Below are 22,590 nucleotides of genomic sequence, written 5' to 3' on the forward strand. Positions count from 1 at the left end.
ATGCCACCAATAATTACCCTGTGTTCATGACATTTATGCTTTACGAGCCCTGGGTTTCCCCTCTCAGTCATGTGTTGCAGCAGCACAAAGATGGGAAAAAAAAGTACAAATAAACAGTAAAACAAAAAGAAGGAGAAGAGGTATATACAACAAGTGTAAGAATAGAAGTAAAAATAGAAACCATACAAGAGCAATTAAAGCAAAAGTTACAATAAGGCACTAAATCACAGTGGTTTTTATGCATCTCTGTTAGTGACAGCTATGGCATGGAGGCGTTATGTTTTTGTGTTGTCCGTACGTTCATCTGAACTTGATATCTCAAGAACACATTGAGGGAATTCCTTCAAATTTGGCACAAACTTTCACTCAGACTCAAGGATGAACTGATTAGAATTTGGTGGTCATAGGTGGAAGGTCAAGTTCATTGTAACCCCAACTGTCTCGTTCTTGTGATCAAGATATCTCAAGAACACACTGAGGATATGTCTTCAAATTTAGTAAAAACATCCACTTGGACTCAACAATGAACTGATTAGAATTTGGTGTTCAAAGGTCAAGGTCACTGTGACCTTGCATTAGTCTCATTCTCTTGAAAGCCATCTCTCAAGAAGTCCTTGAGAAGGTTCCCTCAAATTTGGCACAAATGTCCACTTGGACTCAAAGACAAAGTGATTAGAATTTGGCGGTGAAAGGTCAATGTGACCTCACAAAACATGTTTTTGGCCCAAAGTCAAGAATTTGTACACTAAGTGACAAAATTTCAAGTAAATGTGATTTGATGTAAATTACATTTCATATCCAAAAGATCAAAGGTCATCTTCATTGTGACATCATTATGTTCTTCAAAACGATTTCTGGCCATTGCTCAATGTCATAAAATGTGGTCAGATACTGAATTTGTGACACTAATCTTGAGTTCCCACCTTGACACTGTGCTGATTGTGTAGGCCCTCTGTGCTGCCGAGGGGAAGATGTGTGTGAAGCATTCATGTTTTCACAGACATGGATGTAAACTGTGACTGCAACTTGACAGCTTCACAGAGGCATACAACTGCCATGCGGGAATTCTAGTTGTAGTAAAGACAGAAATATACAGTCTTATTAACCCATCAAGTATCAGGTCTCTATACGAAAATAAATAAATAAACATGATTTTCAATAGGGTTTGTTCTTTTAGCTTCAGAACGATTCATCTGAAACAATTTTGACTTTCCTTCATATCCAAAAATGAACATGCGTCTTACAGCTGTTCAGCCTGTTCAGAATAAACAAAAGAAGACTTGTGTGGTTAAGATGAGTAGTAGGCTAGTGGAAAACACATGCAAAAGAAAACCACATACAGAAACATCACCAGAAAATGTAAAGGAGACAATGCAGCTCTGCTCTGTTTGATTGACAGGTGGTGTCTGAGGATAACAATGGCTGTTTCGAACAAGATCAAAAATCTGAATACCACAAATCACCACTGGAAAGACATGGGAAAAATGGGAACTGATTTCTTATTTATTTGTGTCTGCTCTGAAAATATTAGACCCACCAGTCTCAATCTTGGTCTCTAACCTCTTCTTGCCGATTTAAGCGACTTTGATTCTGATCCTGAGGAGGAAATTCATGTCATTGCTTTCGAGACCCCGCTTCCTCTCCTCAGCTGGCCCCGTTGGTGCGACATCCTCCTCTATGTGTTCCAGATGGCAGGGCGGAGGACGAGGTTGGCCGTCAGTCTCCTGCTGATTTACTGCAGACGGGGATCTAGATGCTCTCTGCTCTGTTTCCTCTGTCTTTTTATAAAACCTCTTCAAAAGACGAGGCAGGAAGGCTCAGTGCGGCCCTGGCTGGTACATGCATTTACACATGCCTTGGCTCACACATAGACGTACTGTACATACTATGCTCATGCATAAATATGAGTGCATATACACAGTAGGAGACTGACCTGTAGGTCATCCTGACCTAAGATAAACACCAATCCTAGAAAGATCATAGAAAAGAGACACTTTGATAGTGTGTGGAGGAAAACATTGATGATCTGTGACCAGTATTGTAATACCTGTAGTTTAGTTAATCTGAAATTATAATTGTTGTTCTATTTGGAACTGAACTTTATTTAATGTCATTGATTATATTGTTTATCGCCCAGTAGCAGGTCTGTACGTTAATTACAAACATGTTTGTAGGTATGAAGTGCATTAATACGGAAAAATAACAAAATACTGTGCGTGTACTTAAACTTATTATTTCTTAAAATTAATCAATTTATGAGTGTTGTGCTGGCAGACTGTCATCCCACACAGTTACCAAATGAAGCTGCAATGCATGGATGAATGCATTGAAAACACATTATTTTACAGGTCTATAATTTCCCAATGAAATTATAGGATGTTTCCTGGAAAGAACTCTGTAACATGGCAATCATTTTAATAATTTTCCTGAAACCCAAGTCACTATAAATTCATTATTCATTTATTCTAGAGTTGTGAAGTCGAAGGAGTTATTTCGGGCACTCCTGGCTCCAGGAATAATAGTCCTATTCATTTTTTTCCCATAGAGAACATTACATAACTCTTCTATAGCTTGGCTCAGCATGAAACTCTCCTGGTTAAATCATCATCAAAATGTTAAGACCTGCATTAGAAAATATCTCAGTCTATGATTTTGGTTGTTTGTGAAGTTATACCAGTCATATTCCAAAGTCACTGTTTGATCGACACACATAGGCACAATACTTAAACTGATATTACAGAATGATTTCTTTCACACAAACTGCCAAAATGCTAAATTTTACTGTCAACATTAGTACACACAATAATCACTATTTATTTGTCACAGACAATAATGCTCATTAATTAACAGAAATAAAGAAAAATTGTACATCAGCTAAAGTTAGCATGAAAGGCTAATTTCTAACTGTTGTCCCTAGCCAGATGTTAAAAAGCTTATCCCTAAAAATAGAATATTACAACACTAGTCCATACCCATTGGTAGCTTTGTCACCTTCTACCTATGCCAATCCTCAATGCCTATGTGCAGTTTCACACAGATTGACCACGTCAGTGAGCAGAAAAACGTGGGACAGACAGAATGACTGACTGACAGAATGACACTCTGACAGTTTCCGCGATTATGTACAGCATACCATATCATGATTTAGTCATACCAAAAATTAAAAAAATAATTCGTCCACAGGGGGAGCCACAGCAATCAGTCACATTTTAGGCATTTTTAAGCATTTTTCTGTTGTTACAGCGCCACCCAGTTGCCAATTAGAGTTAAATTTCTCCAGTCAGCTTGAGGCGTCCTGTTCTACATATCTACCAAGTTTAGTAAAAATCGATATGGCGGTTAGGCCTAGATAAGAAATTAGCTCTCTAGCGCCCCCATTTTGTTTGATGGGGTCAATAATGGAGAGGTCCCCTCAGATTATGTGTGGTCATATACCTACAAAGTTGCGTGGTGATCGGTGAAACCCTTGAGATGTTATACACCTTTATGTGATGAGCCACGCCCTCCGCAATATTCATTGCCTTATAGAAGCTCAGTTTTAGTAAGTTTTCCAACTTTTGCCAAGAGGGAACTTTAGATATTGCTCCCTAGATTATGTTCACCGAGTTTCATGCAGATTGGTCAAACTTCCTAGGAAGAGATCGATTTGAAGTGTTTTTCAAAAAATTCAAAATGGCGGAAAATCTATATAACCGGGAGTTATGGGTTATTAGGCAAATTTGTTCCTCATGAGGAGAGGCATCTCTGTGCAAAGTTTCATGTCTCTACAACATACGGGGCATGAGATATGCCCATTCAAAGTTTGCAATTTCAATCGGTTGCTATAGCGCCCCCCTTTGGCCAATTGATATAATATTGCTTCATTTGCATCCTCCCATGACCCTCTACCACTGTGCCAAATTTCACATGGATTGACCGAGTCAGTGAGGAGAAAAACGTGGAACAGACACACACACAGAGTTTTTGTCATTATATAGTGAGATATAATATGTAAGTTAGTTAACATGTTCAAAAGAGCATTAAAATACCAATGTAATGCCCAACAGTGAGCTACGCATACACCAATAAATAATGCAACACCAAAACAACCATAGTTGGTAAAAGTAAATACTAAAGACCTAGCAGTTATTCCCACATAGCTTCAAATGTTGAATACTTTAAAATTCTGCCTCTTGCACATATATTTCATATCTTAGCTACAACCCTGGTGCCACACTGCAGCCTGTGATAAATCAGGCAAAAGGAAACCTCAGCACTTCAGACAGGCGGGAGGGCTTTTGGTGTTTGGTGTCCCACCACTTGGCTCCCAGTGTGACGGAAACCATTTTCATGTGTGCTGCTTCCATGTTGGACATATGAAAGGATCTGTCTCTGTTTCTGATTTCCTGGCTTTATGTGTTTGTTTCCTCTCGTCATTTTTTTCAGTGTGTTATCAAACTGACCGATGCTTCATCAGAAGCAGACATACATCAGAACTGAATGTGTTATTGTTTGTTTTATCCGTGTGCAGCACCGTGGATGGCTTTACGGTGCAATGAGTGCTGCAGATAGGACCATAGCAGGAGAGAGCAGTCAGATGTGTCTATTTGACTGTGATTTACCCCTCTAGCGTTTACCTGCTGAAAGAAAAAAAAAACATTTCTAGAATCCCTTATGAACAATGAAATATATTATAAAAATGACCTTGTAAAGCTCATCATGGTTTCACATTCATTTTATTTGCAGAACTGGTCTCAAAGGTCAGCCTAACTCACACTAGAAACATCTTTGAACTTTATGCTTTGGTGACATTTGCAAGCATCCTCTAAAATACAATTCTTCAGATACTGTGAGCACCAAGTTGGATCATACAAAGATAATAATAATATAACAATAATAAAACCTTTGTAAGAGTCTTTAGTTCTTTAATTCTTCTTCTTCTTTAATTCGTATTCTGGCTACTGGCAACCACTTGTTTTACTCAAGTAAAGTACAATCAGACTCTGACCTGTATCTCCGTCTTCTGCCTCAGCTATTCATCGGGAATCAGAACCATGACACCCCAGAGCTGAGGTCAGTGGGTCCCCTCCTGACCCGCTTCGTCAGGATCTACCCGGAGAGAGCCACCATCGAGGGCCTGGGCCTCCGACTCGAGCTGCTGGGCTGCGAACTGGACGGTAAATTGCATTTAAGCCAACACTTAATCTGTCCTGTCTGAAAAGATGTATAAAAATCAACTTTAAAATGCAGTATTACAGATTTAATTTCATTAGCAACATGTTTTTTGGTATTTTTAGATATCCTGAGTGGTGTATTATGTATTCCAGTAATATATATATCAGAAATTATATTAAGCATTTGCATTATTTACATTCACATTTTCTGATGTCTATTATATCATTATATCTCATATAATGAGAATATCTAATAAAACAAAAAGAGCAAGTATCAACTGGATCAAGTGACTGTGGAATACGCAAGTGTCATCCCAAAGGCAAGGCAAGGAGATATTACATGGAGGTTGATATTAAAGCAGAACACTCCTGTGGTTTTCTGGTTTTGGCAGAGTTACTCTCTTAGCTCTCACAAACGGTAACAAATAACATACAGAAAGACAGTTGAATCATAGTCAGTGAGTAAACTAGTCGGATTTAGGTTAGTTTGAGCTTCATCACTCAAATATTTTAAAATATTTAAAATGAACTTAGAATTATATCATTTTTCAATGCTGGACATGAACAGGAAATAAGAATTTATAAATCATATATTATGCTACAATGGTACACAAATATACATTACACCTAATCTAAGCATAAAAAATTAAGCACCTGTCAACACCAAATCCAAATCTTAACTAACACATAATAAGCCAGACACTGTAGCCCTTTTTAAACAGGAGTTGTGCAAATTTGCAGGAAAGCCCAATCAGTCTTTTTTCAGCATTGGCAGTATAAAAACAAAATTGGGGAGTGCAGCAAAATGCCGCCTGTCTACTTTTGTTTATACAGAATGCGCCTTTTTCGGGGCAATGGGGGGCGTGAGCAAGTAATAAAACGTGTGGCTCAGCGTGCGACGTAAACAGTGACGTGGGAGGGAAGCCGCGGCTGGTCAGTCCTTCGGCAATTCTCTCGTAAGTCAGCCCGTCCTTCACCGTCCCCGTCATCTGATGGCCTCTTCGTTTGCGAGGGCAAGGAGGGCGCGGATCAACTCACCAATCCAGCTCTGTGTGTGTAAACACTTGCAGCGTGCCGGCAAAACAGCCCAACATTCACCAAAAATCTGGCAGTGTAAAAGGGGCTTATATCTAGTGCTTAGACAAGTGTACTACTAATGACAGGATGACTACACAGTGGTCACCCCTTTAATACCACACAACCACAATGACACCTAATGACATCATGTAGATGGTGATGCAAGCCGGTGAAAGCTGCTTCTCACCACCCAAAACATTCAACACATTCTGACATGGACACATTTGAAAGTTAGTAGATGTGCATGAACACTAAAATATGATCAGCAGGTGATGTTAGGCATGTCAGTTAGGTCATACATTATTGCAAATGGTGAAAAAGCGAGTCAGCATAAATGTGTCATAAAGAGATGCTAGTGTTTTCCATGTCGGCCTATACAGATAGTCAGTGAACACACAGGTAGCGAAAAAGTAAATCCATTTCCGCAGGTTGATACACTGATGCCACTGTTGTATTTCCCCCAAATCAAAGCATCTTCATGCCCCTAAAAGAACCCAGGAAAGCATTGTTTTATCACATTAAATCTCCAGTTTGGAGCATCTCAGCTCTGCAACCTTTTTTCCTTCCTTTGTCTGTGCTTTGTGTTGTGTGCTACAGATTTACAATAACTCTACATGGACAGTGTGTGTTGCTATTGAGGTTTAAACATTTTTTGGTTTCAGTGTAGATGTCAAATTTTTAGGAAAACACTCTGCTACATTAGAAGGAAAATGTTCAACATGCAAACAGAATTTTTAGCTGTATTTGCATGAATGTGTGCGTGACCTCAGTCAGCCAACCAATCAGTCATTAAACAGTGAACTGCTTACACTTCAGGCTGCTTATCTGCAGTGTTTGATGTAATGAGAGAGAGAGTGAGGGCGCGGAGGGCGAGCACGCAGGGAGAGTGAGCACATGAAAAGCTGACGCATGCCATGGCAGGCTGCTATCTCCTCTGCAGCAGTGGTCAGAGCTGGATGGTGTGTGTGTGTGTGCGTGTGAGAGAGAGGGGAGGAGGGCTCGACCTCCCACAGTAGGTGAGGGAGGAACAGATGAAACCAAGTATCTGGTTGCCCTGCAGGGAGAACGATAAGGATCAGCAAGAGCAGGCGAGGTTGCAGAGTAGACTGTGAGAAAAGAGTGTGTTTGTGTGAGGAGGAGAGGAGAGAGGAGGATGGAATAAGAGCAGGAGAGACAAGACGATGAGGAAGATGAGAGGGGTAATGGAGAAAAGAGATAAACTTCAACTTTACAAGACACAGAATCTCAGAAGGTCTCGGACACAGTAATTACCTCGAAATCTCTCAAAATCAAGTTTTTTGGGGGTCTCACAAGTTCTCAGTTTTTACATTGTTCTATGAAGTTTATTTAAAAGTGAAGATGTTGAAAGATGAGTGGCAGGACAGAGAATGTGACCGTAGATAGGCAGCTGATGTACTGCTGCTGGCACTGATATAACGGCAGCAACGCCCACACAAATTCTTGCAAAACTAGAAACACATAATTAAATTAAACCCCACCCTTCGTTTAAGGTCTAATAAAAGTGCACACAGTTCATACGCTAAATGAAATTCTACATGTTTCCAAAAGAAAAACTTAAAAAAAAGACTCTGTAAAGGAATACTTTACCCCTCAAATGACCATTTGTCCATCAGTTACGCGTCCTGTGTTATGTTGAATTGATGAATTAAACTTTGTTTTTCTTGCATGCCTCCACAGTGAACAAAGAATCCAAAAACAGAGAAAATTCCTGATAAATTGAAGTCATAGGAGACCATGTTCAACCACAGCAAAACTATACCAACTCGTGCAGTGTAATCCACATCTCCTTTGTCCAGTCGTATGCCCAGTACTTCCCAAACAGACTGCCCTTTCAGACAGGGCAGTGAAACTTTCCTGTGCTCTCTTCAAAGCCAGACTCCACTGAGAAAAACAGTAACTGTGTGACTTTGGTGTTTTGAATGGTTAGTTCAGACTCCCCAAAGTCACACAATGATACAAACTACAGAATAAAGTTACTTTATATTTTCTTCACGAATTCCATATAACAGTGGGTGAGTAATTGGTGTACAAATGATCATTTGGGGGGCAAAGTATTCCCTGAGACACTCCTCAGATCATTAAGCAAACAAATTGAAAGAATAAAGCCTCACATTTTAATCACTTTTAATGGTAGTCATGTTAGATGTTTAGTTGTATAGTATTGTCGTACAGATGCCTGGATTAAGTAGCTGACACAAGCCCTCTGAATTCTGGAGGTACCACAGATGGCACCAATTTGCACACTGAGTTAAAAGATAGAAAGATTAAGAGTGTGTGTGAGCAGAAAAAAAAGAGGAAAAACGACACCACATACGCACACAGACACAGTCATAGAAGACACTTTAAGCCAACTGCTGAGAGCTCGTACACACACATATGTACACACTTAAATGCATCCAAACCACATGTGCACACTGTAAAAGGCACACAGATGTATAAGACACAGAAGATAAAGAGAGGCCCACATATATCTCACCACATGCACAAACATACACATTAGCAATCACGTCCAATTATCCAAATCACAGCCTTTTGGTACCTTGAGACTCACTGAGACTGTTCATTAATACACATAATGATAAAGCTTTGACCTCGAGTGCTCTTATCAGCCAAACAAGCTGATTTCATGCTATTAAATAATCAAAATGTTCTAAAGTTGATATTTTGATACAAGGTGCTAAATCTAAGATCAATTAACCAACAGTTCATTTGGATTTATTGAACAACTTGTTTCAGTTGATTCATCAACGAGCCATGTTGCGTGAAAAAAGTCTCTTCCTGTTTCCACAAAAATGTCAAGACACAGAACAACATGAGCTCACAAGTGAGAAACTAACAAGCCCGCGACACGCCTGCGGATCGGTTTCAGCAGTTTAATCAGGTTTCTTTTGCTGATGCTGCTTCAAGCTTCGAGTTAAATCATCTACTTGTGAGAGCAAAAACCTCCATCCCACTCAAAACGCTGCAAAACACGTTTCCTTACAAAGTTTAATTACATGCAGACCATCTGTGATTTTTACATAGCCTACATATGCTAATTCAAGTTCAATTTGCTTCATTTCCATAAAAACACATCGCCAGACATCCACTGTATGGTAGAATTTAACAAGATACAAGAGTTTCTGTCATTATTACTTTGGTCCTTGATGGGGAACGAGAGTGCCGGCTCTTCAGTCTTCCTAAAAAATTGAGACACTTGAGTTTTGCAGGATTGTCAATTAGAGTGTCTGGCATTCAACCTAAAATCTTCGTCCCCAAATGAGTCACAATTCTCTTGCATAAATAAAGCCAAAGGTGTCATTAAGCTTCAGATGTTATAACAATGCATAGGTGCCTCTTAAATTGAGCTTTGTTTTAGTGCACGTCTTGCAGCGGTGATTAAAGCCTGTCTCCAAAGTAGCAATAATCTGCTGAGCTTCTTGTTATTTTTCAGTACCTTTTTAAGGAGCCCCAAAAAATGAAAAGTTCTTATTGCTCATTCCTGTTTGCATTCTCATCTCGACTTAGTAACGGTGAGGATCAGGTTTGTTATACTGATAACAGATTAAAAAGCAACAGGTTTAAGACAGTTTTCCTTTGATAAGACACAGAGGCATTACACTGAAAACAGCTATTTGCAAAGCAGCAATGAGCAGCTCCTTTTTCCTTGTTATTTTTCTGCTGTCGTATTTAACTGAATTTTTGTGACCGTTAACTACTGGCAAAAAAAGTCTCATTTTTCGTCTTTGTCTTTTCCCAATCGGTGGCATTTAACACAGCACTCTCTGCCCTTATCATTCTTAGGCCATCAGAAAGTAATATTCCCTCAGCAGGGACTTTTTTTGGGGCGCCAACTAATTTAAGACTCCTGTGGAGAGAGGAAGTTAAGGTCTTGAGCTTCTGAAAAGGTTCTAGGGTTCCTGGAAAAGTTCTTGCTGTGGAAAACACTATAAGTTACATACATGCGCGATAAACCTCTGAGATGTAGTCACGCACAGACTGTTGAACAGTTCTCTGCTCTAAACTGAGCCACTACAACATGTGAGGGCATACACGCACTGCAAACCACTGGGTTTCTCTTGTATATAACAAATGGCGTGACTTGATTCTACTTTTAATGATCTCTATAAACAGATGTCTGTCTGTGTATGCAAAATCTGTAAGCAATAGGAAAAGATTTTCACATCAGAAGCATTCTGGTTTCCATTTGTGGTCCGTTTGTTGTCAAAATGGCAGAAAGCATTGGCCTAAATGTAATCTCAAAACCCACTGGCAATCATCTGATGAGAATTCAACTTTTTCTCAATTTATCCGTATACGTTAGCAGATATATGTTTATACAGATCATCCAAAATGACCAGCGCACGGAAAAGGAAGTCTTGGCATCAGCCCCGCTTGGTATCAGCTGGCTATGCCGGATGCAAATTTTCTTGTTCTAGGATGGCAAAGGCATAACCTGGACTCCTCTCCCTCTGACTGGCTACTGCTCATTGCTTTCTTTGGTTGAATTGGTTAGGTTTAGGCATGAGGAGTGAAATTGGTTAGGGTTAGGGTAAGAATGTCATGGTAAGCTAATCAGAAGCAGAGTAGGGCAGGTCGTGCCTTCACTGTCCATGGAAAAATAAATGAGCACACCAGATCTCCCGAAATATTGGCCAATGCCTTTAGCCGCTTCATCATCATTAGACGATACCCGATGGGTTCTGAGATTGTACTTTTAATCTTGCTGAACATTGTCACGTTTTCTTTGTTGATCTATCTTTTAAATGACTGAATAACTGTGCTAGAAATCTAATGTGAATCTGTGCAAATGGCAAAGACACACTTTCTTTGATCCATCTCCTTATCCAGACATCACCACTACAGCACCTCCCACCACGCCGATCGCCTCCACACTTCCCATGACCACGTTTGGAGCGACCACCACAGCACCGATCACCGTCCCCGGCACTACCTTGTCCACAGACTGTGAGGAAGGACAACAGGACTGTGGCGGCGAGACCGAGGCCCCCGATGAGGAAGACACAGTGACAGGTAAACTCAGCTCCTTTGACTGTGTTCCTATACCATCTCCTGTGTCTGTGTTTAAGATTTTGTTTATGCAATACACTTTAAAATAATACATTTTGCATTAAAATAATTTCTGTAACTTTTCATTTAGAGTCCATTTTAAGAAGTGTTATGACATTAAAAACTTTTGCAAGCTTTACTTTCTTTTTCATCCTGTAGCACTCATCTCTTTTATGTCTAGGATGGGAAATATTTCTGATTTTGACAGGAAGAAAACTTGTTTGACCACAAAATATTCTCCCTTATCTTCCCTCTCCCTGTATAAGTTTTGACAGAAATGTGTATTTTCCTGTAGAGCAAAAAAATAAACTGCCCCATTCATGTTAGAAATTCTCCTTTATCTTCCCTTTTACTGTCATATTTAATCAAATCCATCCTATTTTATAAACTGTGAGAACTTTGAAAGTAAAAAGCTTCTCTGAAAAACATTCATATCAAATGATAAACACAGCATTCTTTGGATTTCTTTGAGTACTTTCTGAATTGCAGTGAAACCAGACATAAGAGCTTGCTTTCTGAGGTGTGTATGAGTGTGTGTTGGCATCTGTGTGGGTGGGACCAAACCACCTGACCATTGACCCTACTCTGACTGTCCCATCTGTTTATAGCAGGAGGCACTACATTGGCTGACCCCATCTTGGACTTCATGCCAGGTGAGGATGTCCGCCGCAATCTGCTTCCGTGTTTGTTTTTCCCGTCTCATCTTTCATCTATTCCTCCTCACCTGTTCGGCTCACCTTTTGTTTTGCTTTTTCATTTTGAACAGTAACTTTACAGTCGAGGTGAACCATCTTAAAGCCACATGGACAAATAAACGTGCCAGTTCAGAGCTGTCAGATCAGTGCATTATTTCAGCCGATGGTCCCATCACTCAGTGTCACCAAGAGTGCTGACCGCAGTCATGGTGAACAATGAAACTGACTTTCATGGGAGTAAATGGTTTTTTTCAGCGCCCCAGTTCACAAATGAGACTTTAGCCCAGTGCTGCTCAGCCATGACATATAACTGAACTGCAGAGAGAAATGTTGATAGACCTGCTCTAAAATGCACCTGCATTGGTTTGTTTGGGGGAAAGAAATTATAAGAAAAGAGCGATAAAGACATGCTGAGAGACAGACAGAGGGACAGAAACAAAAACAGCTAATAGTACAGGTAAAATGTGAAGAGAGAGAAACAAAAACAGTCCGACACAAATCTCTTGTTCTTACAGTTAAATCAATAAAACTTGGGTAGTTTGTCAAAAGATAAATGGTTATTTGTGACATAATGGTTATTTCATTTACCTCTCGGTCAACACTGCATTGGCTGAAAGTGTAGCAGCAAAATTCTCTGTGTTGTTTTATGATGCTCATGTGAGACTAAACTATAGCAGTGGTTCCTGGTCCCCTTGTTTTGTCAACAGTTAAATCAAAGCAGTGTCCGCTTGCAACTCCTTTTCACAGGTATTACCTTGCGTTTTTCAGGGTTTCTTCCAACCCAGTTGCCAGAATAAATGCTGGAATTGTACGTTTCTGCAAACCATTGATATGTTATATTTATACATTTCCTATGTAGCAGATATAATGAAATTTTCTATCTCTTTCCATTTCAATATTTTGTGTTTTGACAGCGCTGTGGTTAACACGTGGTTGGGTTTAGGCACAAAAAACATGTTTTTAGTTTAAAATATCCAGTTTGGTTGTTACAAACATGGCTGGATATTTCCCGAACTGATGTTAAAAAATACCCGTTTTTATTGGTCAAGAACGGTGGTCTCCTGATTCTAGGTCTTCCAAGTGACCGTCTAAAAACAGCAGTCAACATAAGATTGTATAATATTCTAACGTTTGCAGCTAGGAAAAATATTCTCTTGCAGTGGGTCAGTGACAAGATTCCCTCTGTCTGTAGTTGGCGTAAAATAATTTTTGAACTGATCCCTCTAGAATATCTTACCAACCTCATACATTACAGCATAGATCAGTTTTACAAAGCGTGGCGCCCATTTCTGGACTATATCGGACTGGACCTTTCCTCCTTTCTGTTGAAGGGACTGTTGTGCACTTGAACGACATTCGGGTACTGTAAGACTGAACCACCACCTCTTGTATTATGCCATATGTTCGTCTCTCATGTAAGAGCTGCTGTGTACGTTTTGTGTTTGTTTTGTTGCGTGTCTAGTTTTTGTAGACACTGTTTTGCTGAATGGAAACAAAAACTGCAATAAAAATAATGAGGGAAAAAAAAAAAAAGAACGGTGGTCTGCTGCTTGGCAGCAGGTGTCATGCCTTCCACCATCCCTTCCTCCTCCTGATGAGAAACTCAGCTCATATGCGTGTAATCTGAACTACGTCATACATATGAAACGTACAAATATAACGTATCCATTTGATTTGCAGAAATTTGCAGAAACGTACAAGGACAACACGATACGATACGATACGATACGATACGATACGATGCAATAAAATACGATGTGAAAAGCATTTATTGATCACCAGAAATTAAAATGAATGATGACAATGAAATGAAATATAATGAATAATTATATAATTGTTATAATGAAAACAATTATAGAATAAAATTATAACATCATCGTAACAAGAAAAAATTAAGAACATTAACCAAACAAATTAAATGTAATATATACATGTAATGTAAACTACATCATTCATATGAAACATATAAATGTAACGTATCCATGATTTGCAGAAACGTACAATGCCAACATTTTATTCTGGTGACTGGGCTGATTTTTTCTTTCTGAGACTGCTTCATCTTAAGGATTTTTTAAGGCCAAAAGAGTTTAAGATAAGACAAGATACGATACGATATGGTTTGATATGATACGATACGATATGCCGTGAGATGCATTTATTGATCCCCAGAAATTAGGTGCTGAAGCAGCACAAGGATAGACACATTTAAGTATAGGTGCATAGAGAAGATAAAATAAATAAATAATTGGAAGTAAATAATTGGAAGTATATACAATGTAAACAAGTATAGAATAAAATGATAACAATGATTTCTTGTAGCAAGAAATAATTCAGAAAATTAACCACACAAATTAAACATAATTTATGTAGTAGAAAAGGATCTTTCTTTCTTAATCCTTTTATGATCTTTGCTGCAGTCTCAGGTTGGGACCGCTACGTTATAGTGATCAAGGCACAAGTTGAAACCTGCTCAAAACCTTAAATATTTCTTTATGAAACTGACTCTGTACTATATGGAAAAATGTGACACATGGTAGGAAAACATTGGACACATGTTCACAAGAGCCACCTATGAAAAATAAATGGTCATTTTTTTGATCAGTTACAGGTGTTGGTGAATTGAAGTAGGTGCAGGCTGCGTACACTCCACATTTAAAGCCAAATGCAGCGCCTTGTTTTTGTCACCTGCATGAACATCCTAGCTCCGGTTTCACAGCTTATCATCCCTCGTGAATACACCAAATTCAATTCATTTGGTGGAAACTGCCAACCCAAAGGAGTGGAGGGATGAATAGGCAGAAAGGTGGAAAGATAGTGGCAGTGACAGAGAGACAAAGAGAGGGAGAGCCAGCCAGAGGAGTGAATAGAGATGAGACAGAGAGGCAGAAAGAGAGAGTGAAGGTAAAACAGTGGAATGGAGTGAGAGCTGGAGAGAGAGAATAAAGGCCTCTTGGGTCTCAATTAGCCGAGTCGAAGCATCGCGTGAAGACAGCTTGGGGTTGCAGGGATTGGGAGGGGGTTACCAGCTCCACGGTCATCTCTGCATCCTATTAGCCTCTCAGAAACATGTCCAGTGTTCAGAGATTTCTGCATTCATTTGGATGCTGTGGTGAACCGCTGCCGCCAGCCGACTGTTGGCACAGACAGAGAGGAGGGAGGAAAATGTCGTTTTTCTTCTCTGTTTGGGGTTTTTTCGAGGGGCCACATCCGCATGTCGGTGGCACCACGCCTTTCTCTGTGGAAGGTCTCTCCGTCTCTCTCCCTCTCTTGATCCCAAACATCTGTACGTGTTGGCGCTGTTTTCTATCAGTGGTGACGTCTTAGTTCCTGCGTTTCACCGAGGCTGTGGAGGGAAGTGCCCTGCAGCGTTGTACGACGTATACAGTTACAACTGTCTCTCTGTCTTTCTCACCCCATTCCATCTGCAACAAGCCTTTTTTGTGTTCGCTGCGATATGTTTTCCACAAGCTATACAATTTATACCGTGTGTACAATACAGCGGGAACAGCTTTCTATTATTGATGTTACAAGACTTTCTTCCTCGGGCTCTCTCCTCTCCCCACCTCTAAACTGGAACAGTTGTTGAACAATGCACATGATTATAGTTGTTAGCCTGGGTTTTAGCAGGAATTTTTGCAATGTCGTTGGAAAGCAGAGAATTGGTTGCAACACACAGAAGCAGCCTTCAAGAGTTGACTCCAGCAGCTAATACTTCTAGGAACATTTGATTAGCTGTCTGTATAGTTTCACAGGAACAGATAAGGGCTGATGAAGAAAGTACCTAGTTTGTACGTGTTCTTCAACCACGTCTAAAGGCTTAAGTGTTGCTGTTCCAGATGGGGATCATAGCATCCTGTAGAAAAAGGATTTCAGATACAGTCAAGAAGTTATATTTAAGGTTCCATAAGTAATGGTGTACTGAGAAGGGAATGAAGTCACGCTATCTGTGTCTAGTACGAGCTTCTCTGTGGTTGTCCTGGTTAGTGCTTGTGTGAATCCCACTGGCTAGCTCATCGCAGCCGCTTTGCACTAGGCACATAAGGCAGTTACTGTTGATATCTCAACAGCGTTGTTGCACGCACCATTTGGTCCCTCTCCGGTAAACACTGTCAGCGCTTTTGCCATTGTTTAATGCTGTTTATGAAGTTAGCACCTTTAGCTGCTAGCCGCCGGCTCAGTCACGGCCATGTTGAGAACCATGTGCAGACAACAATACAATCTGAATTTCACAGAGCCCCCTTTAGCATAGATAGATAGATAGATAGATAGACAGACAGACAGACAGATCGATCTTGTTCTTGTGACTGCCCTGGTTGTTTCCAAGAGAAAGGGATCTTTAATAGATCGTCTGAACCTCCCCTTGTTTATGTCTTTATGGTAAGCATCTTGCTACGGGTGAAAAGAAGCATCAGATAAAAAAAGCTAACTAAAAGTGCTGCTGAAACAATTAGTCAGTTAATCAATTTGTCAGCAACAAATAAACAGGGTTAAATATTCGTCAGTTTTAGCTTCTTCATTGTGAGTAATTGTAGCTTCTCTCATCTCTATAAGCAGAATCACTCTGGATTTTCAAATGTTGTTCAGACAAATTAAGCTATAAATAAAGTAAAAGACAACACTTAGGGCTCTGGCATATTGCAATGAGTATTTGTCCCTGTTTTCTGCCATTATTGAAGCCTTACAGATTGGTTTCTTATTCTTCTGGCGGGTAAATTCAGCCCATGTAACACAGGCATGAAACAACTTTAACTTGAAAACCTCCTTCATCCACAAACCGAACCTCCAACCGCTCATTCCTCTTTTGTTCCAGCGTACGTGTGGTTCGCCTGCAACTTTGACTTCTCGTCGTTCTGCGGCTGGACCAGAGAGACCGGGACGGGGGCCGAGTGGCTCATCCAGGCCAACGGGGCCCCCACCGTCCACAGAGGGCCGACCCTCGACCACACAGGTAGGAGATGCTTGTTCACCTTTACATTCGAGCAGCACCACTCGACAGATGCTGTGGGGGAGCTCTCTATAACTCTCTGTGTTACTATGCAGCTGTTGAAAGCCGGTTTGAGCCTCTTTTGTTAGAATGTTTTTAACCACCGTGAGCTTTAAATAACAATCTGTGCTGCTGGGAATTCACAACAGCGCCTCTTTAAAAAAAAAAAACAGCATTGAGGAAAAGGTGCATATGATGTAATAAGAAATTCCCGTTGGAGACAACCTTATTACTGCTCTGAAGGACGAAGAGTTTGTGAACATGGAAAACTATTAGTAAGTTGTGGTGTTCTGCTACGCCTGGAGCCGTTTAGATGGTTTGAGACAGACTAAATACAGAGGCAGATAAGTCCATAAGTAGGTCCATATTGACGGGAACTGCTCAAGGCGTAAACACTCAAGATATGTAGATTCAGTCAGACTGGACTAGTTGCCAGTGTAAATAAATAGGGCCAGAATTGTTTTGACATGAGCATGTTTTGTTGGTTTAACTGAGGCAAAATCAAGGTCATCCTCAGTAATTATTTAATGTCCCCTATTCACTCTCCAACTGTTGTTTGGAGAGTGCTTTTTAACAATAGTTTTATGTGTTTTTGTGGGTATTTATTATTGGTGTTTTGATCATTTGCATTGGTTGATTAGCATGGTAGCACTGTAATTTCTGTGTTTTTAATGGACGAATAAATGAAACCCTCTCAACCTCTGACTGATCTTGGTACACAACATTGTCTCTGCACTAATGAGCTAAAATATCTGACATTTTATTTCTTTATTTAATTTGGGAAAAGCTCTTTTGAGTGTTATGAAGAGAGTTCTGTTTCTTTAGGTGCCATTTAGGTCGTGTTTTTGTGTTAGACTTTTTACTCACCATTTTATAATCACTCAAAACTGTCTATGAATATGCTATGTAGTCAGCACTGAATAAAATGTGCAGATCCTTTGATCCTCAAAACATTTTTGACCACATGGCCTTGTAGAAAAAACTTGACTTCTTTAAAAGTATTCAGCGCTCAGATCTATGAGTACGCCTCATCTCTCCGACCTTCTCTCCATTCAAACCTCCTGTGATGGATGTTTTAGTGGAGACAGCAGCAGCAGCTCTGAAATGAATGATTTCACCTTGATTTCTTGACTTAACCAGATCGCAAGTAAAAAATGAGCCCTTTGTGATGTCAAGTCGTATCTTCCCCTGAAGGCAAGCTGATACTGAGTCTTCACCACGCCAGAGTCCTTGAATTTCACGTCTCTGAGAGTGTGTATAGCTTAAGAGTGTGTAAAGCTTAATACTGAACATTTGCACAGAGATTATTACATTTATGAAAAGACAGAGAAACACATCCAACAGAACAGACATGTATTTATATTTAACAATCAACTGAATGCACTAAAGTGAATGCATAATGAATCACTGAGACTTGGGGAAATCTGTCATTGCTTGTCATCAATCATATCAACCCCTGCTTTTTATTCAGAATGTACAATAACAATGTAATGGACTTTATTTTCAAGTTCTTTAAGGTAGTATTTTGAAATTATGGTAAAAACAAAGGCAGCATATCTGCATCTATGTGCCTACATACATGCGGGAGCCCTTAAACGCCACACAGCCACATCTTACCTTGTCTTTTGCTGCGCCCTGCAGGCGGCCCAGGGAACTTCATTTACATGCAGCTGGGTGATACAGAGGCACCAAGTAAAACAGGTGAAGATGACGATGAAGAGGAGAAAGTGGCGAGGTTGGCCAGCCTGCCCATCACTGCACCGGATGCCGACTTGTGCATGTCCTTCTGGTATCACATGTTCGGTGAACACGCAGGAGCGCTTCACATCAGGCAGAGGAAGGAAGCAGAAGAGGGCCACATTGTGTGGACGCTCAGCGGGCACCAGGGCAGCCGGTGGAGGGAGGGACGAGCCTTACTGCCACACTCCAGTGTCTCATATCAGGTAATACAGAGTCCAGGATGTAATTCCTTTAGATTTTTTTGTCCTTCCACATAATAAAAAATGACATGAACATGTAGATGTCTCCTAAGGATGATCATTTGTGGTTTTCTATTTGAGACATCAAAGTCTGTTGTTATTTTTAGGTCCTTCCATCTCCCTTTGGACAGTTTTTGTCTCAAATCTGTTTGATGAGCTGTTGTTTTGCCTAAAACTGACATAAACAGCATCTGCAAAGTATTCACAGGCATTAAAGAAAAAGGCAGCAAAACCACAAATTGCAATTCAGTCACGACCACTTTAGTAAAAAAAATGTTATTTCCAATTGCAGTGTTATATTTGGCGGTATGGCTCTGTTCTGGGGCCTCTCTGCCTTTCCTTGGGCTTACACAGAAAGCCTCTTGCATGCACCTATGTGGAAAGCCAAAAGTGAAGAGAGCATACCTGCCTGCCCTTCCACATGCAAAAGAGGAAAGCCTGAGGCAGAGAGGCAAACCTCCCTGCACTTCCATGTGCCTACATGGAAAGCCTAAGGCAGGTTGAGCAGCAGCAGCAAAGACCCTCTGGGAACAGAACAGAGCAGCACAACTGACAAACAGAGATGACATTAATAACATGAAAAGGAGGAGCTGGGGTGGAGGCTGGTTGCAAAGCAGATTGCAGAGGAAGCAGCAACAGCAGGCAGGCCAGAGCAGTTTAAATAGGGCACCCTGAATGAGATTTGCCAAATGGTTGCATAGAAAGGAATCATGTGATCTCCCTTCCATCAATCAGCCGCTCCATCAGTGACTGGGCTGTTGGAGATCAGCTGATGTAGCTGGGCTGTGAGCTGAGCTTGACATTGCTTGCAGCCCCTTGGAGTGTCTACCTGCAATGTTTTGAATACCTTTTGGAGCATTTCATGTCTTTATTAGAGTTAACAGTACAGATATGAAAGGAAACAAGGGAAGAGAGATGTGAAATATCAGTAACATCTTTTTTTATGAGACCTTGATTGCCATGAAAGTAATTATTATTGTCATTATTATTAGTAGTAGTAGTAGTAGTAGTAGTAGTAGTATTTTTTTACCTGATATAACTTCAGTCTTTGTGTTGTCTTTTTATTTCTGTTTATATGTCTTTTTCATTTTTCTATTTTCTTTTCCTTTTTGTTATTTTCCCAATCAAACATTGGTTTTATATGTTTTATTATAAGATGTAATGATTTAATTATTTACTTTATTATGCTGCCTTGTGTGAAGTACTTTGTAACTTGGGTTTTGAAAAGTGCTTTATAAATAAGGATTATTATAATGAAAATGTCAAACCAGAGACATTGAGTTTCATGGTTAGTGTACCTGTTGCAGCAGTTTAACCAAATAGTGAATGGTCCTTTTCTTATATTGTTCACTTAAATAAATTTTAGAGGTCAGAAGAAGCAAAGCTTTTATATTTTCAAAAAGAGAAAAGATTTTTTTTTTTTTAATTTTATTCATCTCATAACCCCTCAGATTTATCTCGCAACACCTTAGTGGGTCATGTTTAAAAGGATGGAAAACACTAATGTGAAATCAACTCTGTTTATTAACTGTTATTCACCAGGGATTTCAACAAGTTACATACTGCACCTTTAAAGATAAGAACGAACATTTGGGTGTTTTATTTATTGGTTTTATCTTTAAAAAAAACATGAGCATGTAGCATCTTAGCTATAAGAATGACTTTTTAGCTGTTTCAATAAATGTATGTGACCGCCCCTGTGTTGTTATTTGTAGGTGGTCGTGGAAGCCGTCGCAGACAGACACAGTGCAGGTCACATAGCTGTGGACAACATCCAGATCATAGACGGACTCACTGCTGAGGACTGCAAGGGTGTGTATTGTGTTATTGGTGATGTGCCAGTCCCGAAAACTGTTTGCTTTCACAGTTCATTAAGTTGCTCTTCTTTGTTTTGTTTGATTTTCTCACCCACTGTGCTTTAATTTAATCTAATGGAGGCTGTTTTTTAGTCCCCCCAGATCCAGAAGCTCCTACATCTCCATCAACGAAGGTCATCATGCTTCGTAAGTTGCTGACTCCAATTTTATCATTACTGTGTCCATATGTTCATTTTGGGTGCACAGACTCTGTGTTTTTAGTGGACACGTCTCCACAGACTTTCTCTGCCTCTACACAGAATGTTGGAATAGCTATTGAGCAGTCCTGAGCGGTGGTGTGTGCAAAAACCAGTCAGACAAACAGTCTTTTGGATGACAGTCAAAAACATTAAACGGATACGAAAATAAGAGTTGAAGGATCACATTAGTGTTAGCCTTGTTGTTTCTTGTCTCTATGAAATATTTTGTCTTTTCCAAAAAAGTGAAAAATAATACAGTATGTGGCACACAATTTATGTTTGTTTTAAAACCTTAAAGGAACACATCAGTGGATTTCCATGTTTAGGGAAATTACTACATATATGTAACATTACTCCTGATCACTTTTCTGAAGCGTACCACAGATTTTGTTTCTCTACGTATTGTAACTTGCACAGACTTTAAACCTTCTTTAAATTAAACTTTCTTGGGAGCAACAGTCCATTATTAGCCCTTCTTAAAGTCACTAATGACCTCATAATGCTGACGCAGGTATGTGTTCAATTCTTGTACTGCTGGTCTTTCACACACTTGATCATAGTACTCTTTTAGATAGACTGAGGCACTGGGTGGACATATCTGGTACTGCCCTAAACTGGTTCTCTTCATACTAACCAGACAGGAAGTTTTGTGTGTCCGTTAACAATGTCATGTCTTCCATTTCTCATGTCAAGAACGGTGTGCCTCAAGGGTCAATCCTTGGTCCTACCTTGTTCTCATTATACATGCTCCCTTTGGGTGATGTCATCCGTTGACATGGTGTCTTTTTCCACTGTTATGCGGATGACACTCAGCTGTACCACCCTGTTAAACCAACTGACCTAAGCATGCTGAGTTCTCTACAGGACTGTTAATATGATATCAAAAATTAGTTGTTAAATTTTCTTCAGCTCAATCCTAATAAAACAGAAATCCTTGTAATTTGCTCACAGCATGTCATGAAACAAATACTGCCATCTACTGGTTACCTGTCACAACACATAAAGCCTGTTGCAAGAAATCTTGGTGTCATGTTCGAGAGTAATTTATGTTTTGAACCAACACATTCTCATTCCGACTTCGTCACACATTGATGTGCATGGTTATGGAATTTCCACGTCCACATACGACGTGCAACATACTCTGGGTACGTTTTTTTTCCCTTCAACAACAAAAGCACATGGTTAGGTTTAGGCAACAAAAGCACAAAGTTAGATCTAGGCAACAAAAGCATGAAGTTAGGTTTAGGCAACAAAAGCACGTTTTAGGAAAGAAGAACAGATTTTGGCTTTAGAATCTTACGGGACACGTACACCGCTCACTCAGGTGAAAGTCGGTGTTTGTTGGATCCATCCACTGCCCCTCCCGTCCGCCTCACTGGGACATTTGTTGCCATAACTTTCGGCCTTGTCCTGTTGCGTTTCCCCCTGACACTGCTGGGTGCCGTTAAACTATAACAGAAACCGGTCGTGAATCATGTCAACATTAAAAGACACCTTTTTAGCCAAAACCAAGACGTTCGACCACATCACACCAGTTTTAGCCTCTTTACATTGGCTCCCTGATTGTTTTAGGATT

At 40.0% G+C, this 22,590-nt stretch overlaps 1 protein-coding gene across 1 annotated transcript in view; it reads left to right on the forward strand.

Annotated features, from left to right (window-relative positions):
• Positions 1 to 22,590, forward strand: part of LOC125901829 (neuropilin-1a-like) — a 98,509-nt gene that overhangs the window by 71,555 nt on the left and 4,364 nt on the right. Inside the window, exons 11-17 of the mRNA XM_049597768.1 lie at positions 5,012 to 5,156; positions 11,082 to 11,264; positions 11,909 to 11,953; positions 16,806 to 16,943; positions 18,621 to 18,922; positions 20,674 to 20,770; positions 20,908 to 20,961. Coding sequence (XP_049453725.1) covers positions 5,012 to 5,156; positions 11,082 to 11,264; positions 11,909 to 11,953; positions 16,806 to 16,943; positions 18,621 to 18,922; positions 20,674 to 20,770; positions 20,908 to 20,961 — 964 coding nt within the window. The remainder of the gene's footprint in view (positions 1 to 5,011; positions 5,157 to 11,081; positions 11,265 to 11,908; positions 11,954 to 16,805; positions 16,944 to 18,620; positions 18,923 to 20,673; positions 20,771 to 20,907; positions 20,962 to 22,590) is intronic.

Source organism: Epinephelus fuscoguttatus, linkage group LG15, assembly GCF_011397635.1.
Source record: "Epinephelus fuscoguttatus linkage group LG15, E.fuscoguttatus.final_Chr_v1".
Lineage (NCBI taxonomy): Eukaryota > Metazoa > Chordata > Actinopteri > Perciformes > Serranidae > Epinephelus > Epinephelus fuscoguttatus.